General features: G+C 40.6%; 3 protein-coding genes across 3 annotated transcripts in view; 2 read left to right on the top strand and 1 right to left on the bottom strand.

Annotated features, from left to right (window-relative positions):
- The first annotated feature begins 7,616 nt into the window (after nucleotides 1-7,616).
- Nucleotides 7,617-13,960, top strand: LOC128229739 (uncharacterized). The gene is made up of 6 exons (XM_052941551.1): nucleotides 7,617-7,680; nucleotides 9,082-9,147; nucleotides 10,435-10,479; nucleotides 11,391-11,636; nucleotides 11,825-12,301; nucleotides 12,833-13,960. The coding sequence occupies exons 2-6, from the start codon at nucleotides 9,087-9,089 to the stop codon at nucleotides 13,696-13,698; spliced, it is 1,695 nt and encodes a 564-aa protein (XP_052797511.1). The 5' UTR covers nucleotides 7,617-7,680; nucleotides 9,082-9,086; the 3' UTR covers nucleotides 13,699-13,960.
- Nucleotides 13,961-18,460: 4,500 nt separating this feature from the next.
- Nucleotides 18,461-19,315, top strand: LOC128231109 (uncharacterized). The gene has a single exon (XM_052943529.1). It carries the CDS (start codon nucleotides 18,461-18,463, stop codon nucleotides 19,313-19,315), a length of 855 nt encoding a protein of 284 aa, XP_052799489.1.
- Nucleotides 19,316-20,013: 698 nt separating this feature from the next.
- LOC128232430 (DNA helicase MCM9-like) overlaps nucleotides 20,014-24,221 on the bottom strand; it is an 81,164-nt gene continuing 76,956 nt past the window's right edge. The window contains exons 17-18 of the mRNA XM_052945973.1: nucleotides 23,836-23,914; nucleotides 20,014-22,204 (exon numbers count right to left, since the gene is read on the bottom strand). Coding sequence (XP_052801933.1) covers nucleotides 20,469-22,204; nucleotides 23,836-23,914 — 1,815 coding nt within the window. The 3' untranslated portion in view covers nucleotides 20,014-20,468. The remainder of the gene's footprint in view (nucleotides 22,205-23,835; nucleotides 23,915-24,221) is intronic.

Below are 24,221 nucleotides of genomic sequence, written 5' to 3'. Positions count from 1 at the left end.
TAGGTGTGTGTGCTATTGTGACCTGACCTAGGTGTATGTGCTATTGTGACCTGACCTAGGTGTGCTATTGTGACCTAACCTAGGTGTGTGTGCTATTGTGACCTGACCTAGGTGTGTGTGCTATTGTGACCTGACCTAAGTGTGTGTGCTATTGTGACCTGACATAGGTGTGTGTGCTATTGTGACCTGACCTAGGTGTGTGTGCTATTGTGACCTGACCTAGGTGTATGTGCTATTGTGACCTGACCTAGGTGTGCTATTGTGACCTAACCTAGGTGTGTGTGCTATTGTGACCTGACCTAGGTGTGTGTGCTATTGTGACCTGACCTAGGTGTGTGTGCTATTGTGACCTGACCTAGGTGTATGTGCTATTGTGACCTGACCTAGGTGTGTGTGCTATTGTGACCTGACCTAAGTGTGTGTGCTATTGTGACCTGACCTAGGTGTGTGTGCTATTGTGACCTGACCTAGGTGTGTGTGCTATTGTGACCTGACCTAAGTGTGTGTGCTATTGTGACCTGACCTAGGTGTGTGTGCTATTGTGACCTGACCTAAGTGTGTGTGCTATTGTGACCTGACCTAGGTGTGTGTGCTATTGTGACCTGACCTAGGTGTGTGTGCTATTGTGACCTGACCTAAGTGTGTGTGCTATTGTGACCTGACCTAGGTGTGTGTGCTATTGTGACCTGACCTAAGTGTGTGTGCTATTGTGACCTGACCTAGGTGTGTGTGCTATTGTGACCTGACCTAGGTGTGTGTGCTATTGTGACCTGACCTAGGTGTGTGTGCTATTGTGACCTGACCTAGGTGTGTGTGCTATTGTGACCTAACCTAGGTGTGTGTGCTATTGTGACCTGACCTAAGTGTGTGTGCTATTGTGACCTGACCTAGGTGTGTGTGCTATTGTGACCTGACCTAGGTGTGTGTGCTATTGTGACCTGACCTAAGTGTGTGTGCTATTGTGACCTGACCTAAGTGTGTGTGCTATTGTGACCTGACCTAGGTGTATGTGCTATTGTGACCTGACCTAGGTGTATGTGCTATTGTGACCTGACCTAGGTGTGCTATTGTGACCTAACCTAGGTGTGTGTGCTATTGTGACCTGACCTAGGTGTGTGTGCTATTGTGACCTGACCTAGCTGTATGTGCTATTGTGACCTGACCTAAGTGTGTGTGCTATTGTGACCTGACCTAAGTGTGTGTGCTATTGTGACCTGACCTAGGTGTGTGTGCTATTGTGACCTAACCTAGGTGTATGTGCTATTGTGACCTAACCTAGGTGTGTGTGCTATTGTGACCTGACCTAGGTGTGTGTGCTATTGTGACCTGACCTAGGTGTGTGTGCTATTGTGACCTGACCTAGGTGTGTGTGCTATTGTGACCTGACCTAGGTGTGTGTGCTATTGTGACCTGACCTAGGTGTGTGTGCTATTGTGACCTGACCTAGGTGTGTGTGCTATTGTGACCTAACCTAGGTGTGTGTGCTATTGTGACCTGACCTAAGTGTGTGTGCTATTGTGACCTGACCTAGGTGTGTGTGCTATTGTGACCTAACCTAGGTGTGTGTGCTATTGTGACCTGACCTAGGTGTGTGTGCTATTGTGACCTAACCTAGGTGTGTGTGCTATTGTGACCTGACCTAAGTGTGTGTGCTATTGTGACCTGACCTAGGTGTGTGTGCTATTGTGACCTGACCTAGGTGTGTGTGCTATTGTGACCTGACCTAGGTGTGTGTGCTATTGTGACCTGACCTAGGTGTGTGTGCTATTGTGACCTGACCTAGGTGTATGTGCTATTGTGACCTGACCTAGGTGTGCTATTGTGACCTGACCTAGGTGTGTGTGCTATTGTGACCTGACCTAGGTGTGTGTGCTATTGTGACCTGACCTAGGTGTGTGTGCTATTGTGACCTGACCTAGGTGTGTGTGCTATTGTGACCTGACCTAAGTGTGTGTGCTATTGTGACCTGACCTAGGTGTGTGTGCTATTGTGACCTAACCTAGGTGTGTGTGCTATTGTGACCTGACCTAGGTGTGTGTGCTATTGTGACCTGACCTAGGTGTGTGTGCTATTGTGACCTGACCTAGGTGTGTGTGCTATTGTGACCTGACCTAGGTGTGTGTGCTATTGTGACCTGACCTAGGTGTGTGTGCTATTGTGACCTGACCTAGGTGTGTGTGCTATTGTGACCTGACCTAGGTGTGTGTGCTATTGTGACCTGACCTAGGTGTGTGTGCTATTGTGACCTAACCTAGGTGTGTGTGCTATTGTGACCTGACCTAGGTGTGTGTGCTATTGTGACCTGACCTAGGTGTGTGTGCTATTGTGACCTGACCTAGGTGTATGTGCTATTGTGACCTGACCTAGGTGTGTGTGCTATTGTGACCTGACCTAAGTGTGTGTGCTATTGTGACCTGACCTAGCTGTACTATTGTGACCTGACCTAGGTGTGTGTGCTATTGTGACCTGACCTAGGTGTGTGTGCTATTGTGACCTGACCTAGGTGTGTGTGCTATTGTGACCTGACCTAGCTGTACTATTGTGACCTGACCTAGGTGTATGTGCTATTGTGACCTGACCTAAGTGTGTGTGCTATTGTGACCTGACCTAGGTGTGTGTGCTATTGTGACCTGACCTAGGTGTGTGTGCTATTGTGACCTAACCTAGGTGTGTGTGCTATTGTGACCTGACCTAGGTGTGTGTGCTATTGTGACCTGACCTAGGTGTGTGTGCTATTGTGACCTGACCTAGGTGTGTGTGCTATTGTGACCTGACCTAGGTGTGTGTGCTATTGTGACCTGACCTAGGTGTGTGTGCTATTGTGACCTGACCTAGGTGTGTGTGCTATTGTGACCTGACCTAGGTGTGTGTGCTATTGTGACCTGACCTAAGTGTGTGTGCTATTGTGACCTGACCTAGGTGTGTGTGCTATTGTGACCTGACCTAGGTGTGTGTGCTATTGTGACCTGACCTAGGTGTGTGTGCTATTGTGACCTGACCTAGGTGTGTGTGCTATTGTGACCTGACCTAAGTGTGTGTGCTATTGTGACCTGACCTAGGTGTGTGTGCTATTGTGACCTGACCTAGGTGTGTGTGCTATTGTGACCTGACCTAGGTGTGTGTGCTATTGTGACCTGACCTAAGTGTGTGTGCTATTGTGACCTGACCTAGGTGTGTGTGCTATTGTGACCTGACCTAGGTGTGTGTGCTATTGTGACCTGACCTAGGTGTGTGTGCTATTGTGACCTGACCTAGGTGTGTGTGCTATTGTGACCTGACCTAAGTGTGTGTGCTATTGTGACCTGACCTAGGTGTGTGTGCTATTGTGACCTGACCTAGGTGTGTGTGCTATTGTGACCTAACCTAGGTGTGTGTGCTATTGTGACCTGACCTAGGTGTGTGTGCTATTGTGACCTGACCTAGGTGTGTGTGCTATTGTGACCTGACCTAGGTGTGTGTGCTATTGTGACCTGACCTAGGTGTGTGTGCTATTGTGACCTGACCTAGGTGTGTGTGCTATTGTGACCTGACCTAGGTGTGTGTGCTATTGTGACCTGACCTAGGTGTGTGTGCTATTGTGACCTGACCTAAGTGTGTGTGCTATTGTGACCTGACCTAGGTGTGTGTGCTATTGTGACCTGACCTAGGTGTGTGTGCTATTGTGACCTGACCTAGGTGTGTGTGCTATTGTGACCTGACCTAGGTGTGTGTGCTATTGTGACCTGACCTAGGTGTGTGTGCTATTGTGACCTGACCTAAGTGTGTGTGCTATTGTGACCTGACCTAGGTGTGTGTGCTATTGTGACCTGACCTAGGTGTATGTGCTATTGTGACCTGACCTAGGTGTGTGTGCTATTGTGACCTGACCTAAGTGTGTGTGCTATTGTGACCTGACCTAGGTGTGTGTGCTATTGTGACCTGACCTAGGTGTGTGTGCTATTGTGACCTGACCTAGGTGTGTGTGCTATTGTGACCTGACCTAGGTGTGTGTGCTATTGTGACCTGACCTAAGTGTGTGTGCTATTGTGACCTGACCTAGGTGTGTGTGCTATTGTGACCTGACCTAGGTGTGTGTGCTATTGTGACCTGACCTAGGTGTGTGTGCTATTGTGACCTGACCTAGGTGTGTGTGCTATTGTGACCTAACCTAGGTGTGTGTGCTATTGTGACCTGACCTAGGTGTGTTATTGTGACCTGACCTAGCTGTACTATTGTGACCATGCTTTGGTGAGCTATTTTGACTCTGCAACGTCCAATTTGATTGCAGGTCATGTCAGGTAAAATAGGATACTTCATCAAATTTGCATAGAATACTATTCGTCTTCATGATCAATGTCAAACTTCATTGCGGACCATGGTAATACCTTTGACGTGACAAACGAAGTTTGAGAGGGTATTTTGGGGTCATCCTGTGGTTGGTTGGTCAGTTTGTTTGTCCGTTGTAAAGCACAATGAAATAAATTGCAGTGTACAAGAACCATAACTCTATTTCATCTAATCACAGAACAATAAGCCCTCTGTTACTTTTCCTTGTCTGAGCATAACTTGAAAACTACTTGATGGAAATTAATTAAACGTCATACAATGTTAAAGCACAATGAGAGGATATACCATGTAAGAACTTTATCCTACCTTATTACAGTTATCGCTCTTTGTCACTTCTTCTTGTTCGAAACATTGCTTAAAAACTTCTAGATGAAATTTAATTAAACTCAATGGTGAAGCACAATGAGAGGAAGTGCAGTGTACAAGAACCATACATCTTTCAACCTTATTAAAAAGTTATTGCCCTTTGTTATTTGTTCTTGTTCAAAGCATTATTTGAAAACTACTTGTTGGAATTTAAACGAACTTTACACAGCGGTAAATCACATAGTGATGAAATGCAGTGTGCAGAACATGAACATTACTGGGTGTTATTTATATTCATACAATGGTAAAGCACAATAAGACGAGGTGCAGTTTACAAAAACTATTACACTATTTCAGGTAACTACAGACATATTGCCATTTGCTTTTCTCTTGTCAGCAGTGTAACTTCTGAAATTTTCAATTGATTTTCATTAAACAACACAATATGGTTAAGCATGATAAGTGGAAATGCAGTGTACAATAACCTCGGAGTTATGGCATCTGTTTAAAGAAATGGTTTGCCATTTCTGTGTCAAGGCCGAATCCGAGCCCACTCGTCACTCCTATTACAGCTCTAGTTTGTTAAAATTTGTTCAACTAATCATATGGTGATAATTGTATGAACATTAACTAATCATAGAACTTTAATAACATTCTGGAGGCCACATTCTCTACCACAAGTTTATATTTACATCCACACTTGATTTTCTGAAAATCTGCGTTTATTGCATGAACCGTTTGATCTTTCGTGACATCTGTTAAGGCGGAGTTGCGCCATTCGGAACTCCTCGGCCATTTTATCGAAAAAAGTTGTTTTCGATAAAATGGCCGAGGAGTTCCGAATGGAGTTGCGCAAGAAAGCAGAGCTCTGGCTGGACGCTTGTGAATCAGCACGCGAAGAGATCTTAAGTACTAAGATCTACCGCATTACTAAATATAGTAACGTACATTACTGATAGATGTTGGCTTTTTGTTCGCGAATGGTTTTAAGTAAAATAATTAATGAAGCAATGAAAAGGGGAAATGTAAACATAAGGATTGATTCTCGTATTTTGTCCGTTAATGCAGTATTGACGCTCGGCCGAGATTTTGTAAATTTTCCAAGACACGTAAGTGTGCTTTATGGATTTGCAAAATCACGGGCGAACGTTTATACCGCATGAAAACGCACGCATTTCGGAAAATTTGCAGAATTGCGGCCAAACGTTCATGAACGAACTAGAAATGAGAATCAGTCCCTAAATTACTATTTCAAAATGGTTGCTTTCATGAGTTCTATGTCAATACTACACGTATTGTCTTGGCCACATTCTGTGTCTCACGTTTATGAAACTTGGTCTTTGTATTCCAGAGTGCGCATGAATCATTCGGATATGAAAATGAAGTCGATTGTTCAAATGCACCTAAAGCACTGTTAGCATTTGCCGAAGTCCTGCAACCACTTATTTGAAAACTGTATCATACACCTACTAAGCCTTAGCCCTAAAGCCTGGGTCAAGTTCAATCATAGGTTATGTTGTGTTCTCACTGGGTCAAGTTCAATCATAGGTTATGTTGTGTTCTCACTGGGTCATAGGTTATGTTGTGTTCTCACTGGGTCATAGGTTATGTTGTGTTCTCACTGGGTCATAGGTTATGTTGTGTTCTCACTGGGTCATAGGTTATGTTGTGTTCTCACTGGGTCATAGGTTATGTTGTGTTCTCACTGGGTCATAGGTTGTGTTGTGTTCTCACTGGGTCATAGGTTGTGTTGTGTCCTCACTGGGTCATAGGTTATGTTGTGTCCTCACTGGGTCATAGGTTATGTTGTGTCCTCACTGGGTCATAGGTTATGTTGTGTCCTCACTGGGTCATAGGTTATGTTGTGTCCTCACTGGGTCATAGGTTATGTTGTGTTCTCACTGGGTCATAGGTTATGTTGTGTTCTCACTGGGTCATAGGTTATGATGTGTTCTCACTGGGTCATAGGTTATGTTGTGTTCTCACTGGGTCATAGGTTATGTTGGTCATAGGTTATGTTGTGCTCTCACTGGGTCATAGGTTATGTTGTGCTCTCACTGGGTCATAGGTTATGTTGTGTCCTCACTGGGTCATAGGTTATGTTGTGTCCTCACTGGGTCATAGGTTATGTTGTGTCCTCACTGGGTCATAGGTTATGTTGTGTCCTCACTGGGTCATAGGTTATGTTGTGTCCTCACTGGGTCATAGGTTATGTTGTGTCCTCACTAGGTCATAGGTTATGTTGTGTCCTCACTGGGTCATAGGTTATGTTGTGTTCTCACTGGGTCATAGGTTATGTTGTGTTCTCACTGGGTCATAGGTTATGATGTGTTCTCACTGGGTCATAGGTTATGTTGTGTTCTCACTGGGTCATAGGTTATGTTGTGTCCTCACTGGGTCAAGTTCAATCATAGGTTATGTTGTGTCCTCACTGGGTCATAGGTTATGTTGTGTCCTCACTGGGTCATAGGTTATGTTGTGTCCTCACTGGGTCATTAGGTGAACAGTTCGAACGATTGGTAATGATACTTAGATGGGAATTGTTGGCGCTTGTTTTAAAGGCAGCATTTACTATCAAGTCAATAAGTGATTGAAAGATTGCGTGCGTCTAGGTCCAGTACCAATATGGGTCTTGTTGAATCAAAACCTAGGTCACTGTGCTGCTCACTGGGTTTTTTTTAAGGGGTCGGTGCTTCGATCCATTGAGACTTACAGGTCCCAAGAATATGTATTATAAGGTGTAAAGACAACCAAACCAAAGTTTTCCATGTGCGATTTATTTAAGACACAGTCAGATGTATCATCATCACATGTCACAGTGTATGAACTAATAATTACAATTTCGCCCTTGTTGCCCGTGCAAATGCTTTCATTACAATACAGTATCCGTTATATCGATAGCCAGGTGTGCGGTTTACCGCGCTTGTATAAAGCCATCGAAGATAGTGGTGACTCCATACCGCGCTAATATCTCGCGACGTCCGCTCCAACATTCACGCTCTCGATGGATATAATTGACACTGTGAATTCCATCTGAAGGATACAGAGGTTTGTTTAGCTTTACCTTTCTCTTGTTGTTTTCTTTATTGAATATATAGAAATTAAGCAATATCAGTTGATATTGAAAGGCAACGCTTGTCGTGATATTTATTCAAGTGTGTCTGTTCTTTGAAATGGTTCAACAGAATACGTGTTGTAGCAGTTACCTGGTAGTTGGACTCTAGATCTTGTATATTCAAATGATCCAAATATGGAAAGTGTCTATACGTGTTAGAATAACTACACCGCTTCGCATGAGTATAAGGGGCAGTGATACATTTTGCACCGACGTACTGATTAAAAGACCTGTGATTAGTACTGCGTCTTAAGATGCGTGTATTAGTATTTAGGCTGTTGCCGTACATGAACCAGTATTGGCATTTTCCTTTCAGTAAACAAGCCAGCAAACTTGCTCGCCATGATTGCATTTCGCTAAATATTTTCATTAGCACTCTCTGGTCCCTGCGGAAACTGATCGATTATGATTGCGTAGGAAGTGGTCATTTCCAAACAAACATCACATAGTTTCTTATGTCTGCGGGCATTCCCATCTGAATTTTAAAATCAAACGTATAATACGTACATGCAATTTCTACGAGGGAGCTAAAGTAGTGTTGAATCTGAACCCATATATTTACCATTATTTTACCTTTCAATTCAGTAAACTATTCGTATTGTGTCTTTAATAATTGGCAAATTAATTGGATTTTGCATTGTTTTATGTCACTGCAAATTAGTAGAATAACTGCGTCAGATCAGAAAATAACGGTCGCATAGCAACGTCTTTAAACAATTTGTATTCGTGATCAATAATTAAGTTATCATTCAAGTACATCAGTTTTAATACAGATCATCTGGTTGTCATAATATTAGATGCAAACACACCGATTGGCATATTACTTTAGCACGTCTACAAATAGAGTTGCGCATGATGCAAAGATATGACGATGTTTAACCAGCTTTCGGGATTAAGGCGGATTCAACATGGCAAATAATATCGTACTCGTAGCCAACAGTTACCGCTTGCTGCCTTCAGTAGGTTTATTGTGTACGTCAATAAATGTTGTAACGAAAACCAGGCCATTAAACCTACGGATTTTATTAATATCTCCAAGGAAATTAATACCATAACCGGAATGAATATACAGTCGCACTTCCCAGATTATTTAATATGGAAATTTCAATGTAAATGAGGCCGAATGACAATGTGCAATGTGGTGGAGACTGGCGTGCCATCCGGCAATAACATGTGGAATAATAATTAGTCCCTCAACAATAGAATACAGTGACGTCTAAACTACTATATTTGTGTTATTGTTAACCCAGTAGGAATCACACTTTGTTTCCCTACATATTTATGTACGCGTGTATTTGCTTTAATTTGAGGACATAGGTTTTGTATAATTGCAGGGAGCATGAGTAAACGCCGGCGCCAGTTCCAGCATTACTTCCTACATAGCGGTACATACGTGCTAGGTAAAAGTGCTGTTCTCATTACAGACAAATACAAAAAGGCATTCATAACAGTATCCACACACATACTCATCGTTCACCACTGTTGGTTGGTTTTAAAATCGCTCCATCGATATAATATAAACATTAAATATTTAACGTAATATACGCCTTGGGCATGCTCGAAATACGATCAGCTGTGTTACGATAGCTCATGTTGCTATATATGTATATATGTATTTTACGATTCCGTATGTTAAATGCACCATATGTAAACGCTGCACCATTTGTAATTAAACCACCATGATTGAACTATTTTAAAAGTCATACTGCACCATATGTATAACAGTCTGCACCATATGTGTTTTTGTTGTGCCATTTACTATATGTAAAACGGCGCTGCCTTACATACTGGGGTTACTTTCACCTCAAGGTGATACCTCAGTGGTAGAGTATACTGGATTCGACTTGTCCGTCTGTCTGTCTATCTGTAGATACAATCTTGTGCGCACTTCATCTCTAAAATCCCTGGCCGGATTTCGACCTCATAATGGTGTTTGGTACCAAGCAGAGTGGTACATGCCGTCGACAGAATTTGCACATTGTGCTGCTACACTCTTTTCAATATCGTGTTCATATATATTCTCTCCAAAACCTCTGCGGGCCAGATCTGAATGTAACTTCACAGGAGTTAAGTATATTGAGTCTAGGGATGCATGTCAGGCTATTTTCATTTAAGGAATGAAATGCAGGGCTGATGTCATTATCGGGGTATGAACGCAATTGGGCTGGTCTAAGTGTGTGGAGTCCGAAGTTATTCATTCCTTATATTTACACCAATAAATCCGTAGGGGTTTTGGAGAGAATATATATGAACACTATATTAAAAAAGTATAGCAGCACAATGTGCAAATTCTGTCGAAGGCCCTTAATAAAACAAGCTTTTGACCAAATTGACCTTGACTATCCTCTTATACGCAGGCATTTCTTATACAATCCTAGTAACAGTAACGTACAAAACATTTTACCTACTATCACTTTGTTTCATCGATTTTCAAGAAAATACTTAGTTGTTTTACGTGTAGTCATATATCAAGGTGACATCTTGAAGTGCCCCTAAGAAATGTTTAAAAAGTAATGCAGCATGTCCAAACCAACTCCTCAGTAAAATGACCATTTCAGTTGTCTGTAAGAAAACTGAACAAAACAATATAGCTGTTCCACATTCAAATCTGTAAGTCGTTACCTCTGAACAATTCCGTTGATTTTTACCTTTAATTAGCTAATGTCAGTTGCGTGTTTTGGTTGCAGGAGTGGTGGCGGTGTTGCTGATGCTGATCCACGTCGCCCTAACAGGTATACAGGCGCAGTTGTCCGTTATATTACATCATGATACGTTTGTGTCACTGACTAAACCATCCATGGGCATTGGAGTGTGTCATTGCACTATTTCTCGTAAGTCATATCGCAGGCATGAGTTACACTGAGTCAGTTTGAGTCGGTACCAGGACCTGATACACCGAGTCAGTTTGAGTCGGCACCAGTGCCTGATACAACGAGTCAGTTTGAGTCGGTACACGGACCTGATACACCGAGTTAGTTTGAGTCTGTACAAGGACCTGATACACCGGGTCAGTTTGAGTCGGTACCAGTGCCTGATACGCCGAGTCAGTTTGAGTCAGTACCAGTCCCTGATACGCCGAGTAAGTTTGAGTCCGATACCAGGACCTGATACGCCGAGTAAGTTTGAGTCGGTACCAGGACCCGATACACCGAGTCAGTTTGAGTCGGTACCAGGACCCGATACACCGAGTCGGTTTGAGTCGGTACCAGGACCTGATACACCGAGTCAGTTTGAATCGGTACCAGAACCCGATACACCGAGTCAGTTTGAGTCGGTACCAGGGCCTGATACACCGAGTCAGTTTGAGTCGGTACCAGTGCCTGATACACCGAGTCAGTTTGAGTCGGTACCAGGACCTGATACACCGAGTCAGTTTGAGTCGGTACCAGGACCTGATACACCGAGTCAGTTTGAGTCGGTACCAGGGCCTGATACACCGAGTCAGTTTGAGTCGGTAACAGGGCCTGATACACCGAGTCAGTTTGAGTATGTACCAGTGCCTGATATATCGAGTCAGTTTGAGTCGGTACCCCCACCGAGTCAGTTTGAGTCGGTTACCAGGGCCTGATACACCGAGTCAGTTTGAGTCAGAAACCAGGACCTGATCAAAGATTTTCACTTTTATCAACATCTTCTATTTCAGTTGACAAAAAAAGCGTACCTGACAGTGCTGGCCTACATTTCCGGTTTTCAGCCCCCCTGTGTAGCAAGGACACCCCGGCTATCGTTCACGTGGTTCCCCAGACGACCGAGGCCGTCAACGTAACCCTTATATCCCTTGACCCCACAGTCACATCCGACCGCACACACTACTTGATAGACGCAGACATGTCACTGAGTGTGGACCTTCCCTGTCATGACTTCCAATGGGGCGTATACACATCCATGGGTAAGAATGAGGATGGTCCCGATTCTTCACACATTTCTTTTGTAAACATTTCGTCTATTACTAGCGTTTCGTTCTTTAATTATTAAAAACATAACGTGTTCGAATTTCCTAGATGGCTATAGAAGGAACTTAATCAGTAGTCGAATTTGTTCTGGTCTGGACTGTGTTTACTTGTTGGGGTTTTCCAGGTTACGAGCTTGTGTCCACGGCGGAGGTGTTCGTGTATATCAACTTCCTTCACGACAATCTCGCTCTTCTGCCCACAGACGTCAGCGGCACGGAGTACGTTGTAACGTCACGTCTGACGTCAATGTTAAATGAGACTTTCGTGGTGATTCACGGTGATAAAACTACTGTGAATGTAACGCTTCCTGGCGACTGTGTGTCGTCAACGATTGAGATTGACGGTCAGACGATAGCCGGACAATCAAAATTGACAGTTGTTCTTCCTGATAATGGTGTTTTGGGGATTTTATTTAATTGTGATATTACTGGTGCTCATATCAAGTCTGATCTTCCAACACAAGTGTTTTCTGGAGCCACAAACCGGGCGAGTGTGTCCGGCGGCATGATTGAACAGGTGCCCCCACTATACACGGCCGGCAGGAGGTTCCTGTACTCTGCGCATGCGTGGATTAGATCAAACATTACTGTGATAATTACAGGTAAAAGCAAAAATTGCGTCGCAGTAATATTGAACATTAACTTACATTTACATCAGCTGAAACGCGTATGATGTCTATTCGTGCTGAGTTCTAAATGGATAATTTCATACAATTTCGAAATTAAAGTAATATGTTGCAGACAAAGCCATCTTGATATAACTGCTATTTTGAGACAGAAAAGGTCATATTCAGAAACCGATTATTTAGACTAAATGACCAAGCTAGTTTGTACTGATATATTTTAGCACGATTGTGAAGACTTCTATAAGCTGGAAATCGTGTATTTGCCCTAATGCACAGTGCTATATATCAGTATAAAATGGTGCGGTCTGGTGTAATAAAATGCATTATTTTCTACGAAAGTGACTTTTGAAGTTTCAGCGAAAACCTGATCCGATGCTTTAAAAAACAATGCTATGTACCACTTTTATTTCCATGACTTTTACGCGAAGTTTCAGACATTATTATGGTTTATAACAGCTTTCTTTGAAATTCGAGGCCCGCATAGAACGCGTCTATCTATCTTTTCAGGAGCGGAGATGAATGCAGGAATTACTATTTCCACCGGTGATAATACGATAAGAACAAACTTAAGTTATCCTGTCAAAGTCTCTTTCGATCTAGAACTTAATGGCTTCATGTCGGTGGTAAGCACGGCATCAGTATTGTGTGCGATCGTCCACGAACTGTTAGACGCCGATTCCGGTCGCCACCCAGCCCTGATCTACTTGACACCCGAAGCCCTCTACCACACTCGTTCGAACTTCAATCTCCAAAACGAGGCCGCCACAGTCTCAGTCAATCTTATCTTGACTCAGGAGACATTTCCACTCGTGACCTTGAACAAAACTGTGTCAAACCCATTTGACCAGGTCATGCTCTTTTATTGGAATTATTTTATTTCTCAAAATATAAATTTGTTGCCCCCAAATCAGTTAAAGATTTCCGAACAAAGTTCAGTGCCTTTTCACGGTAGTGTATACAGCAGGACGAACGTGTCTGCTTATATGTACGCCTTAAGTGCCCGGGTAACGAGAATATATACGGCCTGCTCCCCGCGACCGAACGGCGGTAATGGTGACGGCCTCGACAACGACTGTGATAACGTCATAGACGAGGAGACGCTCAACCACGTTGACGACGACGGCGACGGCCGGGTAGACGAAGACGTGCGCTACTCAGGGCTGGTGGTGAAAGGGGCGGTCCGGGAGACGCCCTGGGAGTACCACGTGCGAAACAGCGAGCCGGAGGATACCGGTTTTTCCACTTCCGTCATCAGCATCGTCATCTCCATATCTGTGGCCATTACGGCGGTCGTCTGTTTCATTGGCGGCATGCTGTTGGCGGAGAAGGTCCGCAGAAGCGCTAGCAGTTCTCGGGTCACGCCGATTTGCTGACTGAGTTTTAAATAACTACGATTAAAAGGCAGCTAATACTTGGTTGTATATTTAGAGTCCGAAAATATGCAAAGGATAATGATAAGTTTTATAATAAGAAATCAAAATAGTATAGTTATTTCTTTTTGACGTTCTGAAGTTTAAGCACAGATGCATGATGAATCCTATGTTATTAAATGCAGTTAGTGAACCGACACATTGTTGACTGCACGCAAGACCGTCGGTGACTTCATATTTCATACTGAAATCGCGATTCCGTATAGAAAAAGAAGTTACAAGCATTCTTTCGTACATTTGCAATCATTGTCATACCATCGTTTTGTCTCTCGCAGGTTGTTTGTACATGAATAAATGACAAAAACGTTTGTGTATTTTTTTTTAACTTTTGAGTGATATAAAACCAAACAAACTCGCAAGGCGCGTCAAGGGTGGCCTCTGCATGAGTAGACAGAACACCATTTCATACAATACGTGATTCAAACTAGATTTTATATGTGTACATGGACGTGATCCATTTAAGAGTCATAACGAGTGATTTGTCTGGTTATTGAACTCGTCCGAGTCGGGATGCCTATTGAAAGTTTAACCAAGTTGTGTTTAGATTGGATAGTTACAAAGCGGACAGAATCAATTTGGTCAGATGTATATAACTACATGTATATAACTACATGTATATAACTACATGCTGTTACTAGAGAGATTAGGCTAGTTATCCGCCTCGTTGTCTGTGATAGAATGCCAATACATATTAAGACCAAATTTGGTAAAGATTAGATGAAAAATGGGCAAGAAAAAGAGCGGACAACGTCAATGGACGCCGATGCTCTCCACGGGTGATTAAATTATATTTACCGTTTTCCTCCAAACGCGTGTGAAAACTCGTCCATATGACATGTACACGGATTACCATCACCGAGAAGTACTTCGAAATCCATCGGCTTACTAATTAGTAAACTAGGCAAGATATATTTGGCCAAGCCAAGCTAATTGCTTCTGTATTACAACTTGAAAAGATCTGCCCTAAAGGATCTTTCCTAATGAAGCATACAGAGTTCGACTATTTGATTGACTAGAATTAATCAGAATATAAGGGAAAAACGGTAAACCAATATCGTGATAGATAACATATCAGAACAGTCGTTGAAGAAGGCATTGGTCTTGATTTTGATACGAAATGTTAACTAGAGCAATCACGGTCGATGTTAATACTCCTAGAAGATGCTTGGACACAGGAATGGTTATGTGTTGAGATGTGCAATTAAGGAATAAAATGTGAAAGAGATGGCAGGTCCACAGCAGCCTATATCCACTAACATTTCTATAAAGTTTCATGAGTTTAGGTGCACTAACTGTGGCGATTCATTCGACACAATATGTTTCACACCATTTTTTTACTAATTTGGGGACTAAAACTTGTTCAAGAGTAAAAAGTGTAATATATGACAGGTGACCAACATTCCTATGAAGTCCCATATGTACAGGTTCCATACCTTGGAAGCTACACGCGACTTATGTCGAGGAACAAAACTCTTGTAAGATAATTAAAAGGTCAAAACCATCGCAGGTGCACAATTTCCCTTGCTTACCAACATGCCTGTAAAGTTCCATGAGTGTAGATGCAATGTTTTTGTAACTCCGACATAAACATTTTTTATACCATTTTTGTTCAAATGATTAAAGGACTATACTCTTAAATTTTTAAACAAAGTGAAGTCTAAAAATTAGAGGTGCACAATTTTACGTGATGGCTAACATTATTCTTAAGTTTCATGTGTGTATGTGCAATACTTATGGAGGAACATGCGAAAAAGATTGATCAATTAAAGGACAATAACTCCTGTTACACCGAGACATAACTGTGACAGAAATGCCACACTACGTTTCATTCCATTGTTTACTAAGTCAGAGGCCATAACTCTTGTTAGCCAAGTGAAATTTGACAAAACTGGCAAGTGCACAAAGCCCAAGCAGAACAACATACATGTAGAATAGGCCATTTTCAACTATAACTCCACCCCAACTGTCCTGTTTGTTATTGCCACTTGTTTGTCCATGTGATTCTCATGTTTATGTAAATGAGTGTATGAGGTTACGTATGAAAGTGGTCAAACGGGTATATTTATATTTAACTAACAGTTTCATTGGCTCTCCTATTTTTATCTCACCGCCCTTACTAATTTCCTTCATTTTGGCTATCACTTGTTTTCTAGAAGTCAGACTGCGAGGTCCGCTTCTCCTTCAAAGTCATTTCTATATTGTTACAAAACTTTATAGTTTATATATTCATATTTAATAGTGTACTGTTTCACAGTCTGGTGAGTGTATTTCTTTATTACATTCATATTAGTATTCATTTGTATTTAATCCGAAAAGCTGTAATTAGAGATAACCTGCTTAATTGTATTTACTGAATTTCATGAAGGGCATGGCACTTGCTTTTATCTTGTATGTTTTGTATTGTGTCTTACAAATGTTTATTGTTTCTGTCATAATGTTATTATATTTATAGGTTTTTCTATACGACCATTGAGAAATAAATATATCGAATCCTGAGAAGTGTTGGGTCGAAGTACTATATTCCCCCCGTTTACATACATATGATGTCCATGTGCGAACCTACATATAACCCTACACATTTACATTAAAGTGCACTTTTGTTGAATACCGACAGTGTGTGGTACCTCATAAGGAGTGTTAAAACTTAAGACATTAAAAGCTTCAACCCTTCAGACAATGTTCATATTTGCTCAAATATCGTCTTTGAAAACCAAATATTTCATTAGCGCTAATGATGGTATGTTTGGTCCAAAATCATGAGCGAGTTCCTTTAAAGGTATTTTCATTACATCAGGTATACAATGATTACATCAGGTATACAATGATTTCGATCATCTCGTATCATAACGTTAACGTACAGTCATCGTCCGCAGTAGAGTGTTTTGTCAACATGCACTGTAGTCCAGATGTGTTTTCACATTTCCTACATGAATTATATAACGTAACAATGCCGCTTATCTAACGATTGATAATACAAAAACTTACGTGGCATTAGTCTTTTTATTTACGGATAAACATAAGCGAGTCCGTTTAAACAAATGTGCTGACTATACTCCCTAATGTCTTAGCAATGTTCCGGTTTACAATGATGTAAATTATTTTACCTTGGATATAAACAATTGGGTTTTGTTGGAAAAGTCTTCGTTTTATTTTCGTTATTTTGGATCATTCCTCGTACAGTGGTAGAGAAGTCCAGTGGTAGAGAAGTCCAGTGAAGACCAACAGATACAGTTTGCATATGAGCGGTTAATTGTTAACATCGTGCACAGGCCGGTACTGCAATAAAATATTGGCATGTTCGAATGTAATTACGCACTAAACAGACTGAAGCAACGTCATTTCCGAAGAGTTTCTAAAATATGCTTATTTTATTACACTCCATTCATTAAAATGACTTCGATACTGGGGACCGTTGTCATGGAAACAGTTAAACACGCGGCAATATTTAAGTTTTTTCAATTCAATTCGTAAAATAGAATACATGAAGATTACTAATAAGACGTAATACATGATTAAAGCCTAAGTATTCCAACTGAAATAATGTTTTATTACCAACGATGGTTACTGGTTTTGTCTGAAAGACCTCCAAAGTGGTGGCCATTTTTACTTCCATAAACGATACATTAAAAAAACAATTGCAATATGACGACAACACATAACAAAAATTGGCCTAAGATAAAGATTTCCGTCCAAAACATTTTGAGAAACCGGTGCTGGTGCCACTGGAGTGTCTCAGAAGAGAAATGTTAAAACACATACATTAGAGAGGCAATCGCCATACTCTGACATGTTGGGGATACCATAATGAACTACGCGAATAGTCTTACTAAAAAACTATATTCTTTTCTTGAAAAATAAAGGTAACGTCACCAGCGGCAAATGTCCGCTCAACTCCAATCGAGATATGGACACTACTTAATTAAGCTAACTAGACAGCAGAGCAGAAATACGCCAATGCTTCATTTACGTTTCAAACTTGCTTTCATCCAATTCGATGCATCAACGTCTATATTGGTGCAGATTGCGAAGACGAATCGTTAAGGTAATCGGATTACGTGTATTAATCTCTTTTGCAGTCCTTTCCATTTCATCATTACCAATTCATCCATATGAATTCATTCAAAGAAACGCGTTGTCCATTAATAACTAAGATGTGAGGTTATTTTGATAATTATAGTACTTTAGTGATTACAAACACTTGAAATAATAGGTGGGAGAGAACACTAAAGAACAAGAACAGAGCAATGATATCTTTAGAATGCTGAAGAACCAAAGGCATTCTTCACCTGTGAACACTGAAGAACCAGAACAACACGGGTAAGGTAATATTCACCTGTGAACACTGAAGAACCAGTACAAAACGGGTAAGGAAATATTCACCTGTGAACACTGAAGAACCAGAACGCCGTGAGGTAAGGCAATATTCACCTGTGAACACTGAAGAACCATAACACTGTGAGGTAAGGCAATATTCACCTGTGAAAACTAAAGCACCATAACACTGTGAGGTAAGGCAATATTCAACTGTGACCACTGAAAAACCAGAACACTGTGAGGTAAGGCAATATTCACCTGTGAAAACTGAAAAAAAAACAGAACACTGTGAGGTAAGGTTATTTTCACCTGTGAACACTGAATCACCAGAACACTGTGAGGAAAGGCAATATTCACCTGTGAACACTGAAGCACCAGAGGCATTATTTACATGCCAATTCTAAACACTGAAGAACCAGAACACCTCAAGGTAAGGCAATATTCACCTGTGAACACTGAAGACCCAGAACACCGTGAAGTCAAATATTATTCATCTATGAACACTGAAGAACCTGAACAACGATATGTAAAACACTATTCTCATGTGAACACTGAAGAATCATTAAACTGTGAGGTGAAGCATAATTCACCTATGAACACAGAAGAACCAGAACGCCGTGAGGTAAGGCAATATTCACATGTGAACACTGAAGAACCAGAACGCTGTAAGGTAAGGCAATATTCACCTGTGAACACTGAAGACCCAGAACTCCGTGAAGTCAAATATTATTCATCTAAGAACACTGAAGAACCCGAAAAACGATATGTAAAACACTATTCTCATGTGAACACTGAAGAATCATTAAACTGTGAGGTGAAGCATAATTCACCTATGAACACAGAAGAACCAGAACGCCGTGAGGTAAGGCAATATTCACAGGTAAGGCAATATTCACCTGTGAACACTGAAGAACCAGAACGCCGTAAGGTAAGGCAATATTCACCAGTGAACACTGAAGAACCAGAACACCGTGAAGTCAAATATTATTCATCTATGAACACTGAAGAACCCAAACAACGATATGTAAAACACTATTCTCATGTGAACACTGAAGAATCATTAAACTGTGAGGTGAAGCATAATTCACCTATGAACACACAAGAACCAGAACCCCGTGAGGTAAGGCAATATTCACCTGTGAACACTGAAGAACCAGAACGCTGTGAGGTAAGGCAATATTCACCTGTGAACACTGAAGAACCAGAACACCGTGAGGTACGGCAATATTTACATGTGAACACTTAAGAACCAGAACGCCGTAAGGTAAGGCATATTGCTACATCTAAAGGGCAATACATTTAACTCAATCGTTATACATGCAATATTGTTAACTTTGTATTGACTTCAAAAAGCAATTAGATTTGCTGTCAAGTTTCAAGGAGTTTAGTCTGAAGTTGTATCACGGACAACGGAAATACCCCGATGTCGATTATGCTTTGTAGGCGCCTAACAGTATCAATGATAATGTAACAAATATTGAAAGTGCTATAGTCATGTGATACATTATGTTTGAGGCTAAACCATTACAAATTCGCATATGCTTGAAATTATTTTTAAATCCGTTATTTTTTGACAGAGTAATTGCCTTCATAAGTTTTTTCCATTTTTTTTCCTGCCTACCTCTAATTCAAAACTATATTTTTAAATATTTGAACTATAAAAAGTATGCTTTTGCAAAATATTTCATGTTTAAATTTTTGGTAAAAATTAATTACTTACAACTCTGTAGGTATATGTTCATAGATGTTTCTATGATTGACACATTTTCCAAAGGTATGCTTTGCAACACAATGCAATTCTAAATATTTTAAATAAAAATACAACATTGTTATATCAATTAAAGGCTAAATATTAACTACATGCACAATTATATATATGCTATGACCAAAAGGAAATAATGAAAAAACAAACACTTTTGTCATAAGCAGACAGGCCCCAAAAGTTTCGCCAAAAACGACAACAGTGATTCTGGTTACCATGATTTATTGTTGAAGAAAAACACGACTTAATTAAAATTGGTACAGTATCTACAGAAAACAGTAACGGAAACAAAATAATTCCGCATACAGATAGTGCTAGTCATTATTTATCAAGTGAAACAAATCTAAGATTTAGAACATAGGAGCTAGGTTTTGAATGCCCATGATCTAAAATCGAACATCACCTAGAGTCTACACAAAGATTTGGTAAAACATGGCTGTTAGAACTTATGATAGGTTCACAATAGTGGGGCATTGCTCGGTTTATATTGTACCCCTCTTTATTAAGTTTAGGAAACAACACTCAGATCATATCATCCAGTTTGTCATGGTAATATGAAGAGCTTAAACCAGTATTCTTATAAAATACAATAATACAAAAGATTTACAATCACTCTTAACAATATCAACAACTTTTATCACAGATCATCGAAGTCCAGTTCATCATTTATGGAGAACAATGTCCCTTTCCCTGCCACAGAAGCATGTGAAGTGTTTGGCTGGATGCAGCCACCAGCACTGACCTGTATGCCACTCTGAGGTTTAAAAGTTTGCAGCTCACAGGAGGGCCTTATCAGTGTTTTTACACCTTGAGACTGTGGAGAAAACTTCTTTTTGAGGGAAAGCAACCAGGCAGGACCACTGCCAGATTTACTTCTAGATATGTCATTTTCATTGTTAATGTGTTGTTTTTTTGAGATACCTGAGATACCTTTAGTGTTATTCATTTCACTGACCAGATCATCAGTATCTGTTAAAGACGTTTCAGACCTACCTAGTTTATCATCCTCATCTACCCACATGCTACCAGAAAGTATACTTTCAGACAATCCAATGTCAGTTGTAGGATTATTTATAAAACTACTCTTACTTTCATCAAACTGGAACTGTTTTAACTTGGACAACGTTGACTTTGAAACACCACCATGTAAAGACAAAACACTTGTTTTACTGTCTCCAGAGCATCTTTTATTCGTATCGACCGTTTGATTTGTGTCTGACCTTGACCTCTTGGTGTTCTGCACATTGATACAATCATCATCAGAGTCACTAATCACAGCTCTTTTCTTCTTTTCTGTGTTTTTCTTGCCATTCTGTCCCTCACATTCCTTGCCTTCATGATTGCCATTCTGTCCCTCACATTCCTTGCCTTCATGATTGCCATTCTGTCCCTCACATTCCTTGCCTTCATGATTGCCATTCTGTCCCTCACATTCCTTGCCTTCATGATTGCCATTCTGTCCCTCACATTCCTTGCCTTCATGATTGCCATTCTGTCCCTCACATTCCTTGCCTTCATGATTGCCATTCTGTCCCTCACATTCCTTGCCTTCATGATTGCCAGTATCTTCACGCCTGTTCAACTTCTTTGTGAGATGTTTTGTTTTACCTTTTATTTTAATAAATCCACCAAGCTTCTTTGATGTTGGCTTCTTAATGCACACCAATTTTTGAACATTCCTTAAGTCAATATTAGATGTGTCCAGCAATTCTTCTTCAGGAGATTTTAATGTTTCTCTAGACTGAACTTGAGTCAATCTGTTTTCTATTGTCTGCCTGATCAAACTTTTCCCATTATTCACATTTGTCTCCACTCCAGGTTCTAGAACAACTGCAGCATCACCAGCGTTCTGCACGGACTTTCTTACTGGAGTGGACGCATTGGAAGGCAAAACATTAAAACTGTGAATGCTGATACTTTTCTGGCTTTGAGAAATCTCCCCTAAGCTTGGTACAATTTTTGGAAATTCATGTGCTCCATCCATGACATTTTCATGGCTACTTTCATTGCTAGATTCCAAAATATCAGATAGAGAAACATTAGTGACATTCAAATCATTCTGTGGATGCATTCCATTGTTTGTCTGTTTTCCATCAGCATGTGGTGTTAAAAAACCATACACTCCATTACTTTTACTATCCAAAGTCTTTACTGTTTGTTCATTGCCAGTCACAGCTTCAGGTAGTTTAGTACCTTTAACAGTGTCCAAGTCAATGACCTCTACCTGGTCTGGCTGTGAGCCCCTCTCCCCTGTGTGGTTTGTAACAGCAGAATTAGCATCCTTCTCATGATGCACTTTCTCCAGCTCATCAATAGCCTTCATTTCCTCCTCCAGCAGATCAGGGCAGCCCAACCTCTCCAGTATCAGCTGGGCTGAAATTGACAACACATTATATTCAGAAAATAAATGGTTTAGCTCATTAATGCAATGTTAACACTTGGTTGTGATTTTTATTAATTTTACATTCATCATTTGCTAGAATAAGCTACATTGCAACCTACAGACAAGGATCAGTTAAAATGGCAGTTGCCTATGTTATTTGAACAATCCTTAAAGACAACCACCTTACTAAACATAATCATTCAGTTTAAAGCTGCACTCTCACAGATTGAATGTTTTGGAACTTTTTATTTTTTGTCTTGGAACGGGCCAATTTTTGCGAAAAATCCGTGGAAACCAGTTATTAAAATAAGACTGCTGACAAAAAATAGATCACATATATTTATTATTAAGTTAAAAAAATGAAGTTTTATGCATTTTTCTTAAACCGTTAGTAATGATCTAGGTCATAAAACATTAATTTTCAAACAGAAATATGAAAATTTACGATCTCATTTTTTGTCAGCAATCTTATATCATTGGTTTGCATAATTTGAACAAATCTTCACAAGCAATTGTGACTTTACATGTAAACTTGGCTAAAAATAGACTTAGCTCATATAGACTTGGCTAAAAATAGACTTAGCTTTAAATAGCATTTTTTTATACTTTCAAGACCCATAATCCAGGCATGCATGGGCAGATCTGGCTGGTTTTCAAAAGGAATCGAGCTCTAATGGGTATCTAAATACTGTACAAGTTTCATCGAGATACAATCAAGACTGAAGACTGTATCTTGTTCACAAGCTAGTGTTTACACAATAGCATTTTTTTATACTATCAAGGGCCATAATCTAGGCATGCATGGGCGGATATGGCTGGTTTTGGAAAGGAACCGAGCTCTAATGGATATCTAGATACTGTACAAGTTTCATAGAGATACAATCAAAGATGAAGACTGTATCGTGTTCACAACCAATTGTTTACACAATAGCATTTTTTTATACTATCAAGGGCCATAATCTAGGCATGCATGGGCGGATCTGGCTGGTTTTGGAAAGGAAGCGAGCTCTAATGGATATCTAGATACTGTACAAGTTTCATCGAGATACTATCAAAAATGAAGACTGTATCGTGTTCACAACCAATAGTTTACACAATAGCATTTTTTTATACTATCAAGGGCCATAATCTAGGCATGCATAGGTGGATCTGGCTGGTTTTCGAAAGGAACCGAGCTCTAATGGATATTTAGATACTGTACAAGTTTCATCGAGATCCAATCAAAAATGAAGACTGTATCGTGTTCACAACCAACTGTTTACACAATAGCATTTTTTTAATACTATCAAGGGCCATAATCTAGGCATGTATGGGTGGATCTGGCTGGTTTTCGAAAGGAACCGAGCTCTAATGGATATCTAGATACTGTACAAGTTTCATCGAGATACAATCAAAACTAAAGACTGTATCGTGTTCACAACCAATTGTTTACAGACACACGAACGCATGGACGCACATACTACGTACACATTACCATCGCATAAGCTCTTCTGGCTTTTGGCCAGTAGAGCTAAAAAGTTGTAAAAATGGTTAATCTGTGAGAGTGCAGCTTCAAAGCTCAATATAAATATAGCCTAGATATTGTTTATATAACTAACCATGTTTACACACTCTATCTTACCTTGCACCCTGTATTCCTGCTCTGGGTTGTCAGGGAAGGCCGTATGGAGGGCGTTTACCCCACCAAGTAAGGCAGATCCCTGAAACAACAGACACACAGTGGTAACATAATACCTCACTGCAGAACACATTGTGCCAATTAATCTCTGCAATTAGAGAGCCACTATAGAAAACTTACTGGACTCTTAATATTGTGTAAACCTACCTCAGCATTATGTGACAAACAACAGCTACAGGACTATTAATTGTGTAAACCTATCTCTGCAATAAGTGACACACAGCAGGAAAGCTACAGGACTCTATAAATTGTGTAAACCTACCTCTGCAATAAGTGACACACAGCAGTGAAGCTACAGGACTCTATAAATTGTGTAAGCCTACCTCTAC

This window comes from Mya arenaria, chromosome 4, assembly GCF_026914265.1.
Source record: "Mya arenaria isolate MELC-2E11 chromosome 4, ASM2691426v1".
Classification (NCBI taxonomy): Eukaryota; Metazoa; Mollusca; class Bivalvia; order Myida; family Myidae; genus Mya; species Mya arenaria.
This window is presented reverse-complemented; position numbering and strand designations above follow the sequence as displayed.

What these genes read in the sequence shown, in the direction of transcription:
- LOC128229739 (XM_052941551.1), top strand. Translation starts at nt 9,087, where the DNA reads ATGAGTAAACGCCGGCGCCAGTTCCAGCATTACTTCCTACATAGCGGT. An exon ending in TAGCGGTACATACGTGCTAG is followed by an intron (nt 9,148 to 10,434) that starts GTAAAAGTGCTG and finishes TTTTGGTTGCAG; the next exon opens with GAGTGGTGGCGGTGTTGCTG. An exon ending in GGGCGTATACACATCCATGG is followed by an intron (nt 11,637 to 11,824) that starts GTAAGAATGAGG and finishes GGGGTTTTCCAG; the next exon opens with GTTACGAGCTTGTGTCCACG.
- LOC128231109 (XM_052943529.1), top strand. Translation starts at nt 18,461, where the DNA reads ATGCCAATTCTAAACACTGAAGAACCAGAACACCTCAAGGTAAGGCAA.